General features: G+C 50.3%; 1 protein-coding gene across 9 annotated transcripts in view; it reads right to left on the bottom strand.

Moving 5' to 3' along the window:
* Positions 1 to 890: 890 nt before the first annotated feature.
* Positions 891 to 22,550, bottom strand: part of Sema4d (semaphorin 4D) — a 101,735-nt gene continuing 80,075 nt past the window's right edge. For 2 of the 9 annotated variants that reach the window (XM_075969641.1, XM_075969642.1), the window contains 8 exons: positions 21,384 to 21,499; positions 18,136 to 18,308; positions 18,016 to 18,059; positions 16,269 to 16,598; positions 13,924 to 14,130; positions 7,142 to 7,351; positions 3,315 to 3,412; positions 1,773 to 2,511 (listed from right to left, as the gene is read on the bottom strand). In XM_075969641.1, the coding sequence (XP_075825756.1) occupies positions 2,485 to 2,511; positions 3,315 to 3,412; positions 7,142 to 7,351; positions 13,924 to 14,130; positions 16,269 to 16,598; positions 18,016 to 18,059; positions 18,136 to 18,308; positions 21,384 to 21,499 (1,205 nt within the window). In that variant the 3' untranslated portion in view covers positions 1,773 to 2,484. Of the gene's footprint in view, positions 2,512 to 3,314; positions 3,413 to 7,141; positions 7,352 to 9,982; positions 10,043 to 13,923; positions 14,131 to 14,324; positions 16,599 to 18,015; positions 18,060 to 18,135; positions 18,309 to 21,383; positions 21,500 to 22,550 lie in introns of those variants that run through there. The other 7 variants (XM_075969644.1, XM_075969645.1, XM_075969638.1 and 4 more) reach the window with 5 other exon arrangements.

Raw genomic sequence — 22,550 nt, 5'->3', positions numbered from 1 at the left:
CTGACTTGTTCCTCTTTCACACTGCTAATACGGCCACCATGCGCAGCCACAGAACCAGGGACCTCTGAATCCTCGCCTTGCGCTTGCATCTCTTTTGCCAGGTCTACCCTGTGTCAGGAAAGAGTTTTACTCTCTGCCTGCCAAGTAAACATGGCCTGGCTTTGGGAATTCTATTCACTGAATTCGGTTGTGCTCAGCATTGTCTCTGAGAAGTGAAAGTAGACCGAGTCAGAAATGGCACGCTTAATGCAGGGCTGGCCGTGTGGCCTGAGCTTGCTGCGGCAAGCACCGCCTGCTGTCTGGAGCTTGTGGTCGGTTTGGTCCCGTGTTGTCACTGTAATGAGTTTGGTGTCCATGTCAGCAGGACGGGGTACTCTGTCTTCTCCCATCCCTGTTAGAGGGTAGCAAGTGGATTGGAGGAAGTCTGGAAATAGATTATTTGAGGGGGAAAGCTATGAAATTAATTTATCTTCATAAATTTTTTAAAGTACCATGTCAGCTATACTCAGCAGTAGAATTCTGAAATTTGATAAGACAAAAAAATTGATCTGCAATGTCTCCTGATTGAGGGCCTTCTGCCCTGAGATTGCCTTGTCCGTGGTGTCTGCTAGTCTAGGCTCCTGGCCCATGCAGGCGCCCATGAGTAGGTTTCTGACTCCTCCTTCTGTTTCTAGACGTCCTTCACCAGGTCCCTCCTGTGGTGCCATGGTTGTGTCATCACTTGGCTAGCAGTAGGGGATTCCTGCTGAAGCCAGTGCTTTAGATGAAGTCAGCTAGTCTCCCCTGGCCTCCACTGTGCCAGGGTGTGCGGGGAATGAGGGTCACAGGCACGAACACCAAGCAGTGTGGCGCCCACTCTTGGTGCACCAAACAGGGATTTTTTTTTTTTTCGAAACAGGGTTTCTCTGTAGCTTTGGAGCTTGTCCTGGAGCTAGCTCTTGTAGACCAGGCTGGCCTCGAACTCACAGAGATCTGCCTGCCTCTGCCTCCTGAGTGCTGGGATTAAAGGTGTGTTTTTTTTGAGGCAGGGTTTTTCTGTATAGCCCTGGCTGCTCTGTAGATAGACCAGGCTAGCCTAGAAGAAAGATCCGCCTGCCTCTGCCTCCCAAGTGCTGGAATTAAAGGCCTGCCCCACCCCACCCAGCTGAGCAAGGAGCCTTAATAATCATGCTCTCTGCAACCTCAAGTGTGTGGCTGCTTTGGGGCATAGACAGGTCCTGACCAGTTCAGACTTCAGGGAAGATGCAGGAAGCAACAATAAGGAAAGGGACTGGGCAGTTTCTCATGGCTAAAGCCACACCTCAAATAGAACCAGTGAAAATAGTTTATAAAAAATTCCTTTGCAAAGGTATGAGGGGGCTGCTGCAGGTATGGTTACTGTGCACCGGCCAGATAGGTGAGTAGGTGGCAGGCAGTACACCTAGAGGAGGGGACAGTACACATGACCTCCAGAGTGTCTCTGCCTCAGGGTCCCTTTTCACACTGGGCTGCGGAGGGACCAGCTAACCTCACACCTGGATGGTTACCTGACTCATTTGTCCCAGAAAGAAGGGACATTGAGCGGGCTGAGCAAGCCAGAGTCTCCAGGGATCATAGAGAGGCATGGCTTTGTTTGAAAGAGAGTTTTAGGTTTTATAATCGACAAGAAGAGACATGTCTACCAAGATTAAAGGCTGAGCATCTCTTGGGCCACGCCTACCCAGGTCCCACACACCCACAAGCTTCAAAGACTGTAATATGGAGACTTGGAAGCACCTACAAGACACGCTTATTCAGCACTGGCAAAACAGTTTAATACGGCACCAGAAGGTTTGCATAATTGACCTGTTTGGCTTTTCTACCTCAGAAGCGGAGCGCTGACAGGGTAAACGTGGGTGGGAACCACTGTGCTTTGGAAAACAGCCTTGTGTTCTGAGATTAGCAAAGAGCAACTTCCTCATCCTCACTCAAGGTTTAAGGCAAAATATTCTCACATGAAGTCTCACCTCTCCTGTCCCAGGGCGGATCCTGGAACAAAATCAATGACCTGTTTACTAGGTGGCCACATCAACAGATTTGACTTAGAGCCACAAAACCGGAGCGGAGATTAGCTGTGCTGACCCTGGGGGAGGGGCATGAGTGTGCAGTGAAGTCCTAGGGATAATGCAGGGATGGCCATCAGGTTAGCTGTCACACGCTGCTCCATCAGCTGCTTGGATGTGGAGTTTCAAACAGGTCAGCTACTTGTTTCCTCCGGCAGCTGACCCTTCTGTTATGTAAACAGCTAATGTAAAAGAGTCCTGGTCTGTCTCATGCCCACGGAAGTTCTGACCTAGAAATTCCCAGCCTCTAGGAGGGGCCACTCAGGCAGTGGCCAGTGAGTGTGTGTGGAGCCAACCAAAACCAAAACAGCTTGGTGCGGTAGGTGCTGGTGCCTTCATCAGGTGTGTCTGCAGCTGATGTCAACAAGGTCAGTTGGGTTCTGTTGAGGACTGCCTCAGGTAGCTAGAAGTTGTCCTTGCTGCAGCTCTCCTAAAAAAAATAAATAAATAAAAATGTTGACTTTGTGGCCTAACAGAATAGATCCTTCTTGTCCTGGGGCAGAGCCCACACACCCAGAGTTTAAGGATAAGTACTCAGGTGGTTTCCCCAAGGACTCAGAGGCCTGTGTGCTCAAGTTCCTGCTCCTGCTCCAGACAGGTGAGCCAAGCATCCTGCCTTCAGAAAGGGACTGTTGTCCTGTGGCACCATGACATCAGTAGAGCATCTCCTAGTGTCACAGAAGACCTTGGAGGGGGACCTGCATAGGCTCTGATGAGAGAAGACTTGACAACACTGTTGACAGCTGGCACTCATCTAACCACACACTCAGGCCTCTTGAGGACAGAGCTCCCCATTTGTGTGGTAGCTCATCCCAAAGGAAGTCCTGGCCAGAGTGCAGCACAGGAACTTGAGCCTATCTGAGGGCATCCTGCCTGTGGATGCCCTCTCTTCTGCAGGCTCGTGGGTAGTAAGAACCCCACCAGGGCTGCGCCAGGGCCCTCTCCATGTCATGCGTCAGCAGCTATTCTGCTCTCGTGAAAGCAGTGTGCTCCAAGAGACCTGCCCAGAAGCTAGGATAGCCCTGGACAGCGGATAGCTACTGACTTGTGCATGACCTACAAATCCTATTTTGGTCTCCTCTACCATCTTGCTTCTGTTAGCCTCAGTGACAGCCCAGAGTTTCCCCAGAGCAATCGAGAAGCAGAACTTCTCTAAGAACTGAGAGGAAGCCACAGGAGCCACTGGCAAAATAGGGATCCCTTGCAAAGTCTCCCTGGTGGCCAGGTACGTACCCATGCCTTCCTCCAGCCCTGCATCAGCCGGTCGTGCTCCCCAGTGACAGCTCGCCACGCAGCAAGCTCCTGGCTCCACTTTTCTTGCTGGAATGCCTCTGCAAGACAAGCAGAGTCAAGGTCACAGCTTTGGAGACCTCTGGAGTGCTATAGGTACATACTGTCCGTCAAGACCACGCCCTAGGCTGACGTTCTGATCTGCTCTAGTGATCTGACCCAATGGAGAATCCCCTCACTGGCCTGAGGGGGTCACAGTAGAGATCTGGGGAGCCAGTGGGTTTTGCATTTCATTACTGGTTGCTTGGTTTTTCAGTTTTGCTTTTTTGACCTAGTTGCCTTGAATTCACCCTGTAGCCCAGGCTGGATCTAAACTTGAAATCCTCCTGCTTCAGCCTTTCTAGTTCTGCAATTCCAAGTGTGTGCCACCTCACAGTCAGTGTCTCCACTTACGCCCTCTTCCCAGTCACAGATGCTCTCCAAGGCTCCAGTGGACCTGGCCTCTACATCCCATTGTCATTTCCTGGGTGGCAGAGGCCCCACATTGCAGGTGAGCCTGTAGACCCCTTCAGTAAGAACAGGTGCCCCTGCTCAGAATCTAGCTTAGTTCTCCCCAAAGTTGGTAGAATCTTGGGAAGCCAGCATGACTGTGGGTTCAGGGCTTTGGGGAGATTTCCCTTGCCTCTCTCTCCATGGTCCCCTAAGTGTGCTTTCTGGATTCTGAAAACAAAGCCAACAGCATGTAAAAAGGCACCAATGTCAGAAGGAATTTCATGGACATGAGCCCATCCAACATGAAGAACAACTACTAATGCCCAGTGGTCCTTCAGAATGCCATGGGAGCCCTAACTTGAAGCTCAGACTACTGGCCACAATGGGGGAGAGGTAGCTAGTTCTTCCCAGCCTTGCTTGGGGCCCTGCAAACGGATTCTGACAGCGTAATGAGCAGCACGGCCCCTCCAACTATTAGAATCACTTCACTCTGCTGCAGCTTTGCGGGACCTGGAAACACTGGGTGGCACAGATTAATACTGACCTGTCCTAGCATGATTGTATCCTATCATCCTTGATGCTGAAGTGTATGTGTGTGTGCGCACACATGTGTATGCGTGTAGTAGCTTGGGTATGGCATTGCCATCCTGCATCTTCGTTAGCTGCTCACCTTGGGCAAATCATTTGCCTTTGTGGGCTTCTGTCTCAGCATCGGTTATTTCTTCATCCTTGTAAATTGGCTTCCCACTGCCTGGTGCCTCTCTGGTGACTGTAGGTGCTTGCTAATGCTGCCCTAACTCCCCGTGAGAATTTGAAAGTCACAGGCCCCCCTCTGCTGATTCTGGTTCATCCTGATGACCAGGCATCAGGCCATTGCTCAGATGTGGACAGTGAGTTGGAGTTTTCTCTAGACCCCACTGAAGGACAGCAGAGGATCTTTTCTTTCAGAAGCTGCAGGAAACCTGGAAAGTGAGCAGTTGCGAGACAGCTGCTGTCCCAGGACAGCTTGCTTCACAGCAGAGCCAAGGGGCAATCAGTGCTGGATCGTCGAGATAAGGGAGAGGTAGCATGCTATGGCTTAAAAGACTGCCCAATCAGGGGCCACCCTCCCTCTGCCCTAGCACACAAAAGGTCTCTGGGTTGGGTACATAACAAGCAGATTGAGGGGACATTCAACACTGAAGGAGGAAGCCCTGCCCTTTCCCCGATTAAATCTCTAGATCTCCAACCCAGCTAAGCCTTGTTATGCCCGATATTTGTTCTAGGTCTGGGCTGCTGCTGGGTTTTAATGCTGAGCCCCACTTCGGCTGAAACAGAAGACTCATTCTGTAAGAGCCAGGGGAGGAGGAGATTGTATTGTGCTCAGTGGGAGGAGAACCTGTTCCTCAGCACCGTGCACAATATCACCTGCAGGGGGCTTTTGAACTCCACACCCTGCAGTTCTGACCCTGGCTTCCTAGTGAGCCCCAGGCCTTGCAGATGCTACTTGATCCACATCACATGCTTTGAAAAAGACAACATGGAGAGAAGAAAACTGGGGAGAATGAAGTCTGTCCATATTGTGGAAGGCAGAAGATGGCCAGCTGTGAACCAGCAGAATGCAACAAAGCCAAAGCCTTCATTTCTAAAAGGCCCCTTAGGCTTTAGAAGGTGAAGCTGAGACAACGTATGAGGAAGTAGAAAAGTCAAAAGATGACAGGAAAGAACAAGGTAGCTCCCTCGAGGAGAGGTCCAGCTCTCACATCTTGGAAAAATTCTGAACAGTAGATGGAAAATAGTAAACATGGTCAAGAAAATGCCCCAGAACTGGGGGCAAGGGCTCCCTAACTAATGGGCTCTAGAAAAGTGTGAAAAGGTCAAGCCATTTTAAATTGTAACTGTTTGAGAAAATAAGCTTCCAGAGATTAAAGAGGTCTCCGTTGACAGATATACAGTCAGATTGTCTCAAAAAGGGGGGGGGGGGGGGAATCAGGTGACGTGCCCAGCACCACCAGACAGTGACCTCAGATGCCAGGATGTGTGTCTGGACTGCCTGAGTACCCAGCTAAACTAGCACACAGGGATCAAGCTTTGAAGGTGTTTACCTCCACATCTGTTGTGTGGTGTGCCACAAGACAATGCATAAAACAGCTCAGTAGAACACATGGAACTCATGAAAATCAGACCCTTGATCCAACATAAAGACACTGGCTTCAAAGTGATGCAATCCCAAACCAGGTGTGGTACAAACCTGTAATTCCAGCACTCAGGAAGCTGAGGCAAGAGGATCACAGGAAAGCTTATTTGGGCTACAGAGTGAGGGATTGTCTCAAAAAGTGACACCTTGGCTCTTCTGGGAAGCAGATGATGGAAGGTTGTAGGTTCGAAACAAGCCAGTGTGTTTAATGCTCAAATGAGCGCCTGGTGTTGAGTTTATGGTAACTAAGTAGCCTGCAAATGGAAATCAGCAGACCACATGAGAAATGGCACAGGAAGGAGGGGCTCTGTGTGTGTGAGACTAAGACAGTGTGTGTGTGTGTGTGTGTGTGTGTGTGTGTGTGTGTGTGTGTGTGTGTGTGTGTGTGTGTGTGTGTGAAATAGATCAACCCTAGGCTTCAGAGAGAGAGAGAGAGATCGACCCTAGGCTCCCCTGGTCTTGGGGCTTACTGACTTGGCCAGGATGATAGGCCAGTGAGCCCCAGGGATCTGCCTTCCTGTGCCTCCCCAGCAATGGGGTAACAAGTGCCTACCACCACACCCAGATTTTCTGTTACATTCTTCTGTTGAGAGAGGGGGAGCATACACACATGTTCGCCTGTGTGTGGAAGTCAGAGAACAACTTGGAGTCATTTCTCTGTTTGCACTACACGGGTCCAGGGATCAGACTAGGTCATCCAGCAAGCACTTGTACCCTTTTAGCCTCACAAACCCCACACTCGGTTTTTTACTTGGGTCCTGATGTTTGCATACCAGGCACTTCATCAAGAGCCTCATCTCCCCAGCCTCCACTGTCTTAGTAACCTGAACTCAACTTCCCTTATGGGAAAGTGGGAGGCAGGAAGTGTATAGTGTGTGTGTTATGGACGTGGCTCTGCATGTGTACTGTCTGTGTAGCATGTGCATTTGTGTCTGGTATACATGCATGTATGTGCAGGCATACATGTATATGACATGTACGTACACGTATAGTGCTTGTGTGTCTCAGTTCACCATAAGGCAGTGAAAAGCTAAATCTTCCTCTTAGCCAGCAGAAGGCAAGTAGGTTAGCCCTCAGACTGAAGCTGCACGAGTGTCTTTAGACGGACCACACAGTGACAGAGCCCCTAGAAGTGTTGCTGCCTGAGTGGCCAGAAACTTACCATTTCTCATCACAGTAATTTGAACCTTTGAGGTCTGGTTCCCTGCTGAGGAGAGGACAGAGCAGCTGTATTCGGTGGTTTCTTGGACAGCATCACGAAGCCAGCTGAGCGCATGGGCCCTGCCGTCAGGCAGCATGTGAGTCTGCACAGGTACACATGTCTCCAGGGCGTGTCTGTTCTTCTCCCAGATGAAGTGGACATCTGCCGGACCTGTGGGCACATAGCCTCTCTCTGCATCTCCACATAGACAGATGACCCTCCTCCATCACTGCCCAAATGAAAGACCATCTTAGTCCCAAATGGACTGGCAATGACTTGGGGCAGCTTCCAGCTCTGTACCTGTCTGTCCTGGAGGAGCTGAGCCACAAAGCTCCACACCTACCCCTAGGCTTCTGTGGCTTCCTGTGGGCTTCCTATTCTGACCTCGGGTGCCTTTACTCAGGGCACACTTGCATGACCTGCACCTTCCCGCTTCTGGTTGCTCTACACCCCTACCCCACCCCAGTGAAGTACCTGGTGACAGTGTCTGGAGGTGTGGTACCTGTTTTGCAGGTATTTGAACCCTAATTCCACATGACCTTGAACTCCTGATAGACCTGGCTCCGCCCTCCAGGTATCAGGATTACACGTGTGGATCGCCTCACCATGGCTGGTCCTTTGGGTTTTTATACTAACTATTGAAAAGATGAGCCAAGGGGCTAGAGAGATGGCTCAGAGGTTAAGAGCACTGGTTGCTCTTCCAGAGGTCTTGAGTTCAATTTCCAGCAGCCACACAGTGGCTCACAACCATCTGTACTGAGATTTAGTGCCCTCTTCTGCCAGAACACTGTATATATAATAAATAAATAAATCTTAAGGGAAAAAAAAGAAAAAGACAGGAAAGACTAGCGAGCGTGGTGGCGCACATCTACACTCACAGCACGGGAGCCGGCTGTAGGAGGAGGACCGACATGAGTTTACACAGTGAGGTTCAAGCCACCTAGGGCTATATGGTGAGACCATCTCAAACACTAAATGAAGTCTAAGGTTATGTCTGGTGGCACACATACTTAATCCCAGCACTCAGGAGGCAAAGGCAGGAGAATTTCTGTGAGTTCAAGGGCAGCCTCGTTACATAGTTAGACCCTGTCTCAAAAAGAAAAAAAAAATCAAATCTAACAAAGGTCACCTATTTCCACCATACTTGCCCATTCAAGGGGGCATTGTGGGTAGCTTCAACTTGTCTGACAGACAACGTCCTGGAAAGTGGGCAAGGCAGGGACATCCAGTAAAGCGGGGAGGGGGAGAGGCTCTGTGAGCCCAAACAGAAGACCCCCAAGCAGGCAGAAGCTTGACTTCCCTCAGACCCCGAATTATATTATAGGGTGACTGGGGGTTGTCATGTCTGGGGAATCATGAACTGGGGCTGAGCTCTGGCCCCAGGGCTAAAACATTTGTGATGGCAACAGGTAACCTCTCTGTTGGTCCTGACTGCATCCTAGAGCACCAAAGCTCTGGCTGTGCTGGAACAGGCTCCACTCCATCCACCATGGAGGAGAAGGCACTCATACATGGTTCACTCACTGGCCCTGCCCTGGACTGGGCTGAAGATGGCCTGACAGTTCAAACCAGCCTAGTGATGTTGCACTTTGTCTGCTCCTGTCGCTGGGTATGTGCTGTGTCAGGCCAGGACCCTTCAGCCAGGCCCCACTTTTGTGTCATCTCCTGATGCACACACACACCCCACAGGCAGGTCTGCCTGGATTGGGCTAAGCACCTCACCGGCACGAACAAGGGCACCTTTTGCTGGGGACCCTGATTCTCGACAATGCCTACACTCCCTTCAGCTTCCCTGCTCCAGACTAGCTGTGGTCCCCTGGAGCTAAGGTAAGGTCTCTGCCTCTCTCTCTCTCTCTCTCTCTCTCTCTCTCTCTCTCTCTCTCCCTCCCTCCCTCCCTCTCTTTCCTCTCTCTCTCCTTCCTGTCCCCTCTTCCCTTTGTCTCAATAAATTCTATACCCAAACTCTGTCTCCATGGAGTATTTTGTCACCCACCATGGTTTGGACCTCACCCACCATGGGACCTGCAACAAAGATCCCTCTTGCACCATACAAATGGTGCCATTACTTGGATTTAAACCAAGGTCCCTATATAGTCATTTCACTTTTTAAAAAAAATCAACTTCTCTTAGTACCTGCAGGGCATCAGTTCCAGATCCCTGAGGACTTCAAAAGATGTTTGCAGAAGACCTACACATACCTCATCCTGAAGACTTTGAGTTGTCTCTAGATTTACAGTGCCTACTACTATACAAACACCACTTAAATAGCGGTGGACCGGTCTGTTTAGGGAACAGTGGCATGATACAGCCTCTACCTGTCCAGGACAGGTGCAGCTGTGGACCCGGATCCACAGCTGCTAGAATCCTGGGTGTGCACCTGCAGATCTCAGGGCCAAGGGCTCCCTTCTATGTAGCCACTCAAAGCCTTTCATGAAACCATGTTGGATTAGTCATTCCTCTGCAGATGAGCATCAATCTAAAATCCAACTTGACCTAATTCTTGTTATAACCAAGGGATGACCATGAGACACTGTGTGTGTGTGTGTTTAAAGCCCAGCCTCCCCACATCCACCAGCTCTGCCCTAACATAGAAGACAGGAGTATTCTCACAACCAAACCCCCAGGCAAAGAATCCAGGTAGCCCGAATTGGAACTAACCACCAAACCCCAAGAACAGGAACGTCCGACTGCAAGGCTCCTCAAAGACCAAGTTCTTGTGAAATGAGAGCATGCAGGATGTACTGGCCACAGACCCCATGAGGACAGACTTAAGCACCTATAAACTTAAATCCTGCATAACTGTCAGACATGAAAGATGATGAAGTGGTACTTACTCTCGTTCGTTCTTTTACTATCCAATTCCTTTTGAGTGCAGAAATTAAAGAGAGGAAGAAGGAGCATTAAAAGTGGGTAGTACATCCCCACCAGTGCTGTGCCATCTGGCGCTGGGTAGTGACCACAGGAGGCCCAGAGAGGAAGAAGCTTTGGTAGTCCCTACCACCCAATTCCTTAGCTCTCTTAGAAGGCCCCAAACCCATACCAAAGCTCCCAGTGAAGCTAAAGGGCCAGCTGAAGGGACCCCAGACATGCTGGTGCTCGGCCTGGAGCCTTGCTTGGTAAAAGGGTAAAAGGATTTGCTTATGCCATTAGTAAAAGACCTAAAGTTAGTATCTTAGATTACCAGGGTGGGCAAAGGTATGTGCCCTGTGGTATGCTGTTTGTGTCTATAGTGGCTGTCATGTGTATGGTATTACCGCTGTTTGTGAGTGTCTATTTTAGTGGCTGTGTAGGGGTGTGCACATAGTGTTGACTTGATGTGGGATTCTTCTCTGTATGTTGTGATTACATTTAATGAATAAAGAAACTGCTTTGGCCTATAGCAAGGCAGACCTTAGTTAGGCAGGAAAAACTAAACTGAATGCTGGGAGGAAGAAAGTAGAGTCAGAAGAAGCCATATAGCCCGATGGAGACAGATGCTGGGAACTTTATCTGGTAAGCCACAGCCACATGGTGATACATAGATTACTAAAAATGGGTTAAATTAAGATATAAGAGTTAGCCAATAAGAAGAAGCTAGAGCTAATGGGCCAAGCAGTGATTTCTGTGTGATTATTTTGGGTCTGAGCCGCCAGATGGCCAGGAAACGAACAAGTGGCCCTCTTTCAACATTGACTGGTGCTTTCCATTGTGGGTGATTTGTGGTGTTGGTGTTTTATGTTGCTATATGCTATGTGGTGTGTCTGTGTGTATGTGGTCTTTGTGTGATGTATGTGGTGTTTATGGACTGAGTAAATACTATGTACATGTATGTGTAACATGGTATGTAGTTTGGAGTATGTGTATTGTATGTATGGCATAGTTAAGTAGGATGTATGGCATATGTGATGTGGTATACGTGGTGTGTGGTGTGGTTTGGTACTTGTGGTGTGGTGTGGTGTAGTAGATGGGATGTGGTCTATGTAGTGTGGTATATGTGGTGTGTATTCTATATACGGTATATATGAGTATATATGATGTAACACAGTATTGGTGATGTGTGTGGAGTGTGGGAGTGTGTTGTGGCATGGCATATGTGGTGTGTGTATGGGATGTGTGTGGTGTGGTAGATGGTGTACATGTGCCAACCCTATGGCAGCCGGCAGCAGGACAGAATAAACATGAACCTAGCAGTTACATCAAGACACCTGGGAAGCAATTGCAGTACAACTGGGGCAATACAGTAGCTCCAGTCCCTCAGGAACCCGGCTGCGTCTGCACAGGGACCTCGGTGCTGTGCTGGCCCACACAGACTCAGACTTTCTAAAGGCACCGGGAAGGCAGTGCCAGGTCCAGCGAGCTCTAGGCTGTGGGCAGCTTGGCCTCCCCGGCAGCCTACCCTGGTCATCTCACCACAGCAGGGGTGTCTCAAAGCCTCTCAGACCCTGGGGCATACTCATCCAATCCAGATGACACAGAGGCCCTGGGTGGGAGCAAGGGCAGGAGACTAGCCCCGAGTGCAAGTCTAACTATCTGACCCCGATCAACCCTCTGGAGGGGAGAGGCTCCCCAAGATAGCTCAGGGTAACCAGCAGAGCCAGTGTGAGCACCAGGACACAAGCCAAGGACCTGAAGATTCCCTATCCACCCTCTCTTTAAGTCTCGTGTTCTAAAAACAGCTTGCCAGGTCTTTAATCAGCCAGCCCCAAGCCATTTAGAGCAACCATCAGGCAAGCAGCTGCTTTAGGAAGGAGAAAAACCCAGGTCACGGCTCCCGACCTGCCCTGCCCTGGGCTATAGGATGAGGCTGTGGTTGCGCTGGGAGAGGCAACGGCAGTCTCACCTGGCACAGCTGCCTTTGCTTCCTCAGCAGACACCAGAGACAGAACCCAAACACACACTGCTTCTTGGAGAAAAGTTGCAGCAAGTTCAGTCTGAAGCCCCATGAGCCTCTGCTTCAGACAGATCTGTCTGCAGACCCAGGCCCAAGCCTGCCACCTGCACAGGGACAGCAGAGGCCCCTGCGCGTTCACACCGCCAAAGCCCACCTGGCCATAACCAGCCAAGCACAGCACCAAAGCTTACAATGCCTTCCCGTGAGCTGCCTGGCCTCGGCAGAGGACAGGGCAGGAAAGAAAGGCCCCAGAGGTGGCCAGTTTGTGGAAAGGACAAGAGAAAGAGGGCAAGGGAGGGAATTTGTTCCTGTATCTGCTCAAGACACACACACACACACACACACACACACACACACACACACATTGTATGCATGTGTATGAGTGCACGTGTGTGTATGTGCATCTGGAGGCCTGAGTTATCAGGAATCATCCTCACTTCTCCACCTGAATCACAGACGAGGTCTCTCAATCAAACCCAGAGCACAGCTACCTGGCTAGTCTTGCCAGGCAGGATGCTCTGGGGATCCCATCTCCACTTTCCGAGGTTGGAATTCCGAGGTGCGTTCTGGGGATGAGAACTCTGGTCCTTACGATTTCACTGCGAGTACTTTAACCACTGAGCCATCTCCCCAGCACGTGCTCAGTCCATTCTGAGGGGTTGGAAAAGGAGCACGCTCTTTCCCAATTCAGTTCTCAGGTACACTCTGCCAGAAGTACTCAGGTACCAGTTCTTCTGGTCCCCACAGTCCCCAGCTATGGTTCCTAGTCTCTGTTGTTCCCTAAGTCTGGCCATGAGAAGGCTGATGGAAGTGTATGAAGAACACATCTCCAGCCTCTCACGGTAGCTCTGAAATGGTGAGGGCAGCGGTGTTGCTGGCAGGAGTAGATGGAGGTCGTGTAGGCCCAGCCTCAGCGGTACTGTGCAATGATCCTTCTATATACTGTAAATATGCTGCTCTCAGAGCTGGAGACATGGCTTGGAGGTTAAAGCCACAGGCTGCTCTTCCAGAGGTCCTGAGTTCAATTCCCAGCAACCACATGGTGGCTTACAACCATCTATGATGAGAACTGGCCTCTTCAGGCCTGCAGACACACATGCATATATTCTGTATTATATATACAGAACACTGTATATATAATAAATAAACCTTTAAAAAAAGATATGCTGTTCTCATTGTTAATAAAAAGCTGATTGGCCGATGGATTTTGGGGGCAGAGAGAATGTTGGGAAGAAGAGGGGCAGAGTCTCGGGGGTCGAAAAGAGAGGCCATGAGAAGCAGAGCACACAAGATGGGAAGTATGGAGATGAGGTAAACGAGCCCCAGGCAGCACACAGATTAAAAGAATGGGTTAATTTAAGCAGTAAGAGCTAGCTAAAATCAGTTAAGTCTCTGTGTGGTTACTTGGGCAGCGGCTGGCAGGTTGGCAGGACGAAGCTGATTGACAGTCTAATGGAAAACTCCACCAACACAGAGGCCTGGCCATGTGAGTTAACACAGTTCCACTGTCCTGCTGCTCAGGTTGGTGAATTCCTTCAGTTGCGCTGTCCTACTGCCACAAACTGGTGGCTTCCGACAGCTGCACTAAGAAAAGGTACCAAATCATGTGGCTAAGCACAAATAAGAATTATGGGTTAACTTAAGTTGTAAGAGATAGTTAATAATAAGCCTGAGCTAATAGGTCAAACAGTTTATAATTAATATAAGCCTCTGTGTGTCTTTTTGGGACTGAACGGCTACTGGACGGGGCAGGACAGAAACTTCCATCTACAAATATCAATAGGGCTGAAAGTACAGATGCTGAACCAAGCCAAGGTAAGGCTAAGTGGTGAGCAGTAAGGGACAGCCATGGACAATTGGGCCCTCAACTCACCTGTGGCTTGGCAGAAGAGGTAGAAGGTTCCCAGCGCCTGCACCTGCTGTGCCTGGTCACTCAGGAAGGGTGGCAGCAAGGTAACCCGCTTACGGCTGCTGGGCCCTGAGTCCAAGGCTGGCCAAGGACTTCTGGGAGAAGACGAGTCAGGGCCCAGACAGGATAGAGAGGAGGAGCCAGGAGGAGGAAAGGACTTAGGAGATGAGGCTGTGAGGACAGAAAAGAAGGCACTGAGGAATGAGGAAGAAGTCATCAGAACAAGTCCCATGCCAGAGAAGGTAAAGCAAGAAACAGACACTTAGGGATGAGAAAAGAAAAGCAACGAGGGCCGACCCCCACCCAGAGCCATCACCCTGGGACAGGAGGCCCACACAGCCTCCACTAAGGAGAGGCTGGCCCAGTCAACGATAAAGCTTCTGGTTTATTTGGGTACTTTTCAAATGTATACAGTTCAAAGTAGAAAAATAAAAACAAAGTAAATCTTATAAACACAAATGTTTACACCGAATGATGAGACCATGGCATGCTGAAGATGAGCGTCTACCCGGCACAGGCAATCCAGAGTTCACCACTCTCTACATGGAATGAGTGTTCCACACACACTGAGTGAGAAACAAATGCTAGGCTCGTACCGCCCAGTCACATCCTGAAAGACACTGGCAGAAGTCACGCTGCAGCAGCGGCCGCCACACGGGATGCTGTGGTCACTGTCCCAGGGCTGGGGGCTCAACTACCTCATCCATTTCTGTCTTGTCTTGCGTGGACAGTCAAGGCGGAAGTCCAAGGGCAGTGATGTGAGATGTAATGGAGGAGAGACAGGAAGTGATCAAGAACTAAGGTTGTCCTCATGAAGGCTCCATCCATCAGGCAGCAGATCTCAAACAGCAGCAGGGCCATCGGGGTACTAACCCTCCTCCCCATACAGGACCAGCTCAATCGCCACCCAGAGCCACTGGGCCACCTGCCCTTACTCAATACCCACCTTGCAGATGTACGGCAGGAAAAAAAAAAAAGCACAGAAAGACAATCTTGGAAAATGGTACTTCCTTCAAAATGTGTAAGATTAAAAGACAAAAACAAAACAAAAACCCACCAAAATGAAGGGTGAGTGGGTCCGAGAGACAGTTTCAGGCCTACATTCCTAACAGCAGGAAAGAATGCATTTAGCAAAAATAAGTCTATCCCTGAGAATCTTAAGCGACATAAGCCATATTTTATCTCCATATATAACAAAAATCTAGAAAATGCTCATCTTCTCATGAATATTAAAACATCTCCTTCAGTAATTAAAAAAAATGACCTAAGACATCAACAAAATCAGAACAAAAAATCCTAAAAAATAATTAAGTGAAAGAAAGAGTCCGTGCCAATCTGGACAGCAGGTAATACGTTACCAATCTGATAAACTAAAAGGTCATTTCCAATCTGGAATTAAATTATCTTTTAGTGGCTGCTATGAGTAGGGAAGAGGAAGGTTTACTCTTCTCGGCCCACAGAGGCGGCCATCGCTCCCCAGCACACAAAGGGCTCAGGTTCATCTTAAATAAGCGCTCCGACAACTGCAGGACTTGAGACTGGAATAGATATTTGTTTCCCAAAAGGACAAAGAGGGACAAGTCACAGACTCAACCCAAGAGAACAGAGACAAAGGACTGAGGCTGGCGCACAATGACAAGACTCGGCTACTGAATGGGCTCAACACGACACTCTCCACGAAGACTGCGGGGCACGGCCTGGGGCGCCCCGGTGTCAGTCCCCATCAGCATCCGAATCTGCAAACTTCAGTTCACATTTGACATCGAACGGTTTGTCCCTGGCGGAGAGGTCATCGATCCGCTGGGAGTCCTCACGGTCTGTGGGCACTTTGCTGGTGATGGTGTCCTGCTCGGTTTCATAGCCAGTGTCCAGGGCTGGCTTGGGCTGGTCGCCGTTCTGCTGTGAGAAGCTCGCAGGCTCCACCAGTGTCTCCTTCACACTCTGCTCCAGGTCAGAGAAATCTGACTTGGGCTTCTTCTTCCCAAGCAGCACGGCTGAGCGGAATTTTAAGCACTGTCCGGGCAGGTAGCCCTTGTAACAGTTGTAGAAAAAGAGGCAGAGGAAGAGGACAAAGATGAAGAGTAGGAGGGACATGAGCAGGCGGTTGTCACTGGACTTAAGATACACCGTCTTCTCTGAGTGAAGCTGGGGGACCGTGTTGATGACCATTTTCGGTTCACAGGATGTACCGGTGGAGGAGGACTTGGGAGGTAGGGTAGCAGCCCTGGGGGAGGTTGCCCACAGAGCCGGGGTAGAGGGAGAGGACCCCTGGGTAGATGCCACTGGCACTTTGGAAGTGATCCTACTACCTTCTGTCTGAACGGCCTGGGAGGCAGGCGACGTGGGGGTCTGAGAAACCACCTTTACTTCCAGGATGTGCTTGGCAAGCAGCCGAGAGACTGTGTTATTCTTCACCCTTTCCTCCGATAGGCACTGATACACGCCACTGTCTCCCTCTGACAGGTTGAAGATGAGCAGGTGTTTCCTGCCCACAAAGCCATACTTGGGACTCACAGCCTGCAACTCGCCATTCTGGAACTTCCACACGACCCGAGCCAGGTTGGACTTTTGGAAGCATTTGAGTTCGGCTATGCCACCGTGCTTGAAAAAATGCTGATGGGAACTTTCTTTACTCTTATCTGGAACATCAAAATAAATGTGCTCAGCATCAACAACTCCATCTGACGACTCAATTGCTCTCAAAAACAGGTTAATACCCACAGGACGACAGAGAGTTTCACCCTCTGGAGCCAGATGGAATCTTCAGGACCAAGATAAAGATATCCGAGACCCGGCAGCAGCCCCCAGAAATGAAGAATTCGGTGACAGCTCTGAGAAGTCCCTATTCTCACTCTGTCCCTGCAGAAAGCTCAGCAGGCTGGAGGGCTGTGCACTGGTCAGCTCCTCCATCTGCAGTAGTACCCAGGGTCAGCTGCCAAATGATCTGCTAATGGCTGAGGTAGGCCAGCCAGCAACCAGGGACCCTCTTCTTACATGTCTGTGACATGGCTGGTGAGGGAAGGGGGCACAGGGCTTGGGCCCATCTGACCTCATGTGCTGGGAAGGCAGATTAGCAGAAGCCTTGCGAGATACTATGTCTACCTCTGGTCACGGCTATTCCCCAATGGCCAGCCATCAGTAGTGGGACCCCCAAGAGGACAGGAACTAATTATAAGTGTGTCTTTTGTTGGAAATAACAGAGACGGGAAAAAGTTTGGGGTAGGGGATATTTGCATATATAAAATGACACCGCTATCTTTGGAAGGGGACCAAAATCTAAATATGAAATTTCATTTGTAATATAGTGACACCTTATACACGTAGCCTGGAGGGAATTTTGTACAATTTTCTGTGCGCGAGTGTGTGTTCATATATAGAGGCCAGAAGTCTATCAGGTAACAGTTATCTTTTTTTTTCCCTTTTTTGAGCCAGGATCCATCATTTGTCTGGTACTTGCTAAGTCAGCTAGGCTGTCTGGGGCCAGCAAGTTCCAGGGATCCACCTGTCCTGCCCTCCTCAGGTTTGGGCTCACAGGCACAAACCACCATGGCCAGCTGTTTTACATGAGTTCTGGGATTGAAGTCAGGTTCTACAAACAGTCATCTCTCCAGCCTTAAATTACTTTAAATGACATTTTACACATGAAACTACCATTCTAGTGTAAGATTTTCTCCTTGAAGTATGACCCTGCACCAAATGTTCCCGAATCACTGGTTTTCAATTTGGGCTGTTTGGCCATACCCAAGGGCTCCTTCCTTCTCATTCTTAATCTCAGGTTTTGCCTAAGGAGCCCAGCTAAGCAGAGGAGCTTGGTGTGGGGCAGGACATGCCTTCCAGTGACCCGATACACCCTGTGTGGCTTGGAGCACTCTTGCTGGAATCACAGGGACAGAGAAAGACCACAGGTCCACCACAAGGAGAGGTCACAGGTCTGCTGCATGCCGCCTGACCTCTGTTCAGGGAGGAGAATGGAAAACAAATGCACACGAGCGGCGTGGAATGGAAAGACCAGGAACTTTGACATCCTGAGCAGCAAGGCAAAGGAGGGCCACTCACCCAGGCACGAGGACGTGTCACCACTCATCTCCTGAATCCAGGCCCTGGAAGACAATAGGCACCCATTATTCTCCAGCCTGTCTACGGGGCACATACACATAGTCCCGTCTGTACTCATACCTGTTGGAGCCCACGGCCTGGTGCAGGGTAACACAGGCCCTGGCGGCTGGGCTCCAGGCACAGTAGGGGTCCCGCGCCAGCACACAATCCTCACAGCTACCGTGCTTTCCGCAGAAGGCCAGGGGAGCCTGGACCACTCCCGAGTTGGAGCCAGCATAGACAAAACTCTTCCCCTGTGTGTGGGAGACAAACAGCAGGTGTAAGGAGGACTAGGTACTGGTGGGGTTGCCAGCTTCTCTACCAACCCCGGGGAAAGCACGGTGCACTCAAACACTGCAGGAGGGAAGGGCTCCCTGGCTCAGAACAGGTCACAAGGCCTCACCACCATGTCCTAAAGGACAGTTTCCTGATTAGTTTCATTGTCAACTTGACACACCTGGGCAGAGGGAACTGGAGTTGAGAAATTGCCTATATCAGATTGGCCTGTGGACATGTCTATGGGCCATTTTCATATCTGCTAATTAATGCAGGTGGGTTCAGCCTGCTGTGGGTGGTGCCACCGTTGGGCAGGTAGTCCTGGGCTTTATACGACAGTAGCGAAGCAGAAGCCACAGGGCCAGTCCGTAAGCAGCTTCCTCCGCGTGTTTGCTTCAGTTCCTGTCCCGGCTTCCCTTACTGATGGACCTAGAAAGGGTAAGCTGAAACAAACCTTGTCCTCCCCAGGCTGTTTCTGGTCAGGGTTGATTATTACAGCAACAGAAAAGCAAACTGAGAGAGAAATCTTGTATAAAAACACACAGGCCGGTGCAGTGTCCCGGGAGGACTCAAAGAGCACCCGAGGATCCGTAGGGCCTGGGATCTGACATCACCCTTCCACATCTGGGCTGGCTCGGGCTGAGGGCACTGGATTTCTGCACCAGCCTCTCTTCCGAGAAAAGACAATTCTATCCCTATTTCCCCTGACTGAAACACTCCCTCCTAGAGGTCAGAGGGAGGTTCACAAGATTCAAAAACTAAAGGAAACTTCAGAAGCTGGAAAGTTGTAAGATTCACAAGTCCCTCTTCCCCAAGGTTACGTGAGCACTAAGCAACCGCTGGTCTGGCGAGAGGAAAGACCTGTCGAGCTGCCTGCTAGCTGTGTAGATAGCTCTACGGATGCAGCTTCTGGAATGCTACTTGTGCTAAAGTAGGTTGTCTGTTGACGCAGCTACTTCTTCTGAGCCACCCACACTCTTGTAAATAATCCCTCGTTCATACCCTGTAGGTAACTCCCCCAAACTCACTGGGTCACTGAGCTAGATTGGTCCATCCGTGGTGCCCTCCCTGGGGTAAAGAGACTTCTGTGTCTTGAGAAGCTCACAACAGCCCTCTTCAGCTTCCTCCCACTCCCAATCTGATACCAGTACTGCTCTCCTGGACTTACAGTAGAGGACACTGCACTGCAGCTAGAAGCCGAAAGGCACAGCCTTCAAAGGCCAGTCCTGTCTCACAGGTGTGAAAGTACACACCTGTGATAAGGACGAGTCCTGATCACTCATCTCTGAATCCAGAACGCCAGTGTGACCACACCCATCGACGTCGTGCAAAGAAGAAACAGAAAGCAGGCAAATTCCACCCAGCAAGAGACACTGTCATGTGCTCTCTGCTTGCCTGTATTTGTGAGGGAAGAGTCACCAAAACCAGTCATGGTGCTGCACTGTAGCCACACAGAGCTCAGTCCCTGCCAGGCACTGACGTCCAGGACAGCGACATGTCACGGCACTGGCTGCAGGCCAGGTCCAGCTACCCACCTGTGCTGGCAGAAGTGCAGCACACAGGTAAGTGACTGATGGCCCCTTGCTATCTGTGGTGGCTATCTCCCTAAAGGGAACTAAATCACAAACATGGGGGCCCATGGATATGCAGTCCATAGGGAAAGGCAATGCCAGGCCAGAGTTCAAAACCAGCCAGGCATCAAAGACAAGGGTACGGGCATGAAGCTAGCACTGGCATCTGAAGCCAAAAGGGTGACCCAGGACCTGTCTCTCAGTGGATCACATCAGAGTCCTGGCAAGGACAGGGAGCACCTTGGCAGGTAGGCATGGAGCAAGGCAGGTGGCATCTGTCAGCAGGGAGGTGCTGGCCCTGCTCCTGGTTTTCTCTGGGTCTTGTGCTTCTCAAACCCAGTCCTCCACACCTACGAGGCTCATGTCCTCTTAACAGTCACATTCATGGAAAGCTTACAAATACAGAGATCACCTTATGAGGACCATACAGTGAGGCCCAGAAACACATGGCAACACGCAGAACAGCCGAGATCTGGGAGAGCCCACATTCTGTACCTTACTGCCCTATCCTAGCTATAATATGTGGTGGCCACCTCTTCCCAAGGCCAGTGGACAAGGGACAGCAAGTTCCCAGGCCATTTCTATACAATCCACCAACTAAAGGACTTTATACCTTCTTTTATTTTTGCAGTGGGGTCTCACTTGGCTCAGGCCAGCCTTGACTCCTGATCCTCCTGCCTCCACCTGCCAAGGCCTGGGACTACAGGTGTGAAGCACTATGTCCCATTCAGGGGCTCTAAATAAATAAATAATTTATATGTAACTTATTTATGTATTATTTATATATATATTATTTGTCTCTTCACAGCTCCCCCTCTCTCCACAGCCCTGGCTGTCTTGAAAAACACCATGCATACCAGACTGGCCTTGAACTCATAGAAATCCACCTGTCTCTCTGCCTCCAGAGTGCTGGGATTAAAGGCATGCACTACCATAACTGGTAGAGGTTTACATTTTTAATTGCTTGAGAATACATTTTAAAAATGAGTATTTTATGATCTATGAAAACTTTAGGCAACACATAGTGTGGCTTCCACAGGCTGATTTGACCATCGTTGTGTTTCGATGGCTCATAGGAGCCAGAGTACCAAGCTGGGCACCTGGGACTGAGACTCTGGCTGCCAAGCCTACCAAGCCTGTCAGTGAATGTGCTGGGAGCTCCGCAGGGTGAGCTATTACAAATCAGCACATGTACCATGTCCCACAGCACAGTCCACATTCTCTCAGGCTCGAGGCACAAGGACATGTTTCCCCAGGTTAGAGATGACCCAAAAGTGCCAGCTACCGGCTCTAGTGGCTTAGTATATTCAACCTCCTCGGCTCTGCCATGACTCCTTCCCAAGCTATAGATCCTATGGAAGAATGCTGTCAAGAGTCCAAAGGCCGGCTCATCTAGGCCAGAGGTTGCCAAACCTTGAGACGCCATCCCAGCCAGTCCTCACCATGAAGACAAGCAGCCGGGTCCGCCCCAGCTCACATTACCTTCTTTGACGACAGCAGCAGAGTCTGGACCGGCTCATAGTCCTGGAAGAGCTGGGTCTCCTCGACAACATGCACCTCTTTCCCAAGGATGACAGCTTTATGTAGAGCTCCCCGGTCTGCAAGGTCGAAACCCAGGTTAGCAAGGAGGGAAACGCTTGTTTTAAGGCTCACCTTACTGCAACCTAGAATCACCTGGAAAGAGCCTCAGCAGAGGAACTGCCTAGATCAGGCTGGCCTGTAGCATTGTCTGTGGAGGGCTGTCTCGATTGTTGACTAACATGGGGAGACCCCACCCACTGTGACTGCACTGCCCCCACAACAGGTAGTCCTGGACTATATAAGTGAGGGAAGCTAGCTAGGTAAGCATAGGGCAACCCAGCAAGCTGGCCGCATGGGTGCATTCATTTCTGTGGTCTTAACTGTAAGTGCAATGTGACTCGCTGCTGAATTTCCCGGTTGACTGCCCGAAATGATGGACTGTAACTAAACACACCCCCTTCCTTTAAGTTGCTTTCAGCCAGAGCAGAGGAGAGGAGACGCCAACCTTGATGGCGACCACTCACACTCCCGCAGGCTCAAGTCATTCCCTCAACAAGGCCTTTGCTTTAGAAGTGGAGAGCAGCACTTGGCAAAATAAATAATCAGGAGCTCAAGTTACAAGAACTCCAGTTTTCCCACAAAGCATCACCCTTGCCCCAGGGTGGATGCCACAGACCTTCACCTGTAAGGTCACATCCTGACACCTGAGTCACATTCGCTGTAAGGTGGCTGCTGTTGCACTCCACCTGGCGAGACTGGGCCCAGACAGGCAGGCGAAAGCAAAATGCTCAAGTCATCTGGGCAGTGGGTCCTGGGGCGCTGCCAGCTGCTAAGCTCCAACTCTTCACCGCCATCCCCGAAGACTTGTCTGGAGTTGTGCCGCCTCCTAAGGCTAATCAGGGCAGAATGGAGCCTGGCTCCTCCTAGACTAGACGGGGGCAGGGTCTCCCACTACCAATGAGGAAATACCAGGCTAATCCCTGGTTCCATGACAACGGGAACTACTTTGTCCCACAGGCCAGGACTTGCATATGTAACAAGTGCCCCAGGTGCCTGCTGATAGTCACAGAAACTCAGAATCCCAGGTGCAGGGATGTCTCAGAAATCCCTTCATGCTGTCCCAAACCT

The sequence above is a fragment of the Microtus pennsylvanicus genome, chromosome 4 (assembly GCF_037038515.1).
Source record: "Microtus pennsylvanicus isolate mMicPen1 chromosome 4, mMicPen1.hap1, whole genome shotgun sequence".
NCBI classification, from domain to species: Eukaryota; Metazoa; Chordata; class Mammalia; order Rodentia; family Cricetidae; genus Microtus; species Microtus pennsylvanicus.
The sequence above is the reverse complement of the archived record's forward strand: the minus strand, read 5'-3'. Positions and strand labels throughout refer to the sequence as shown.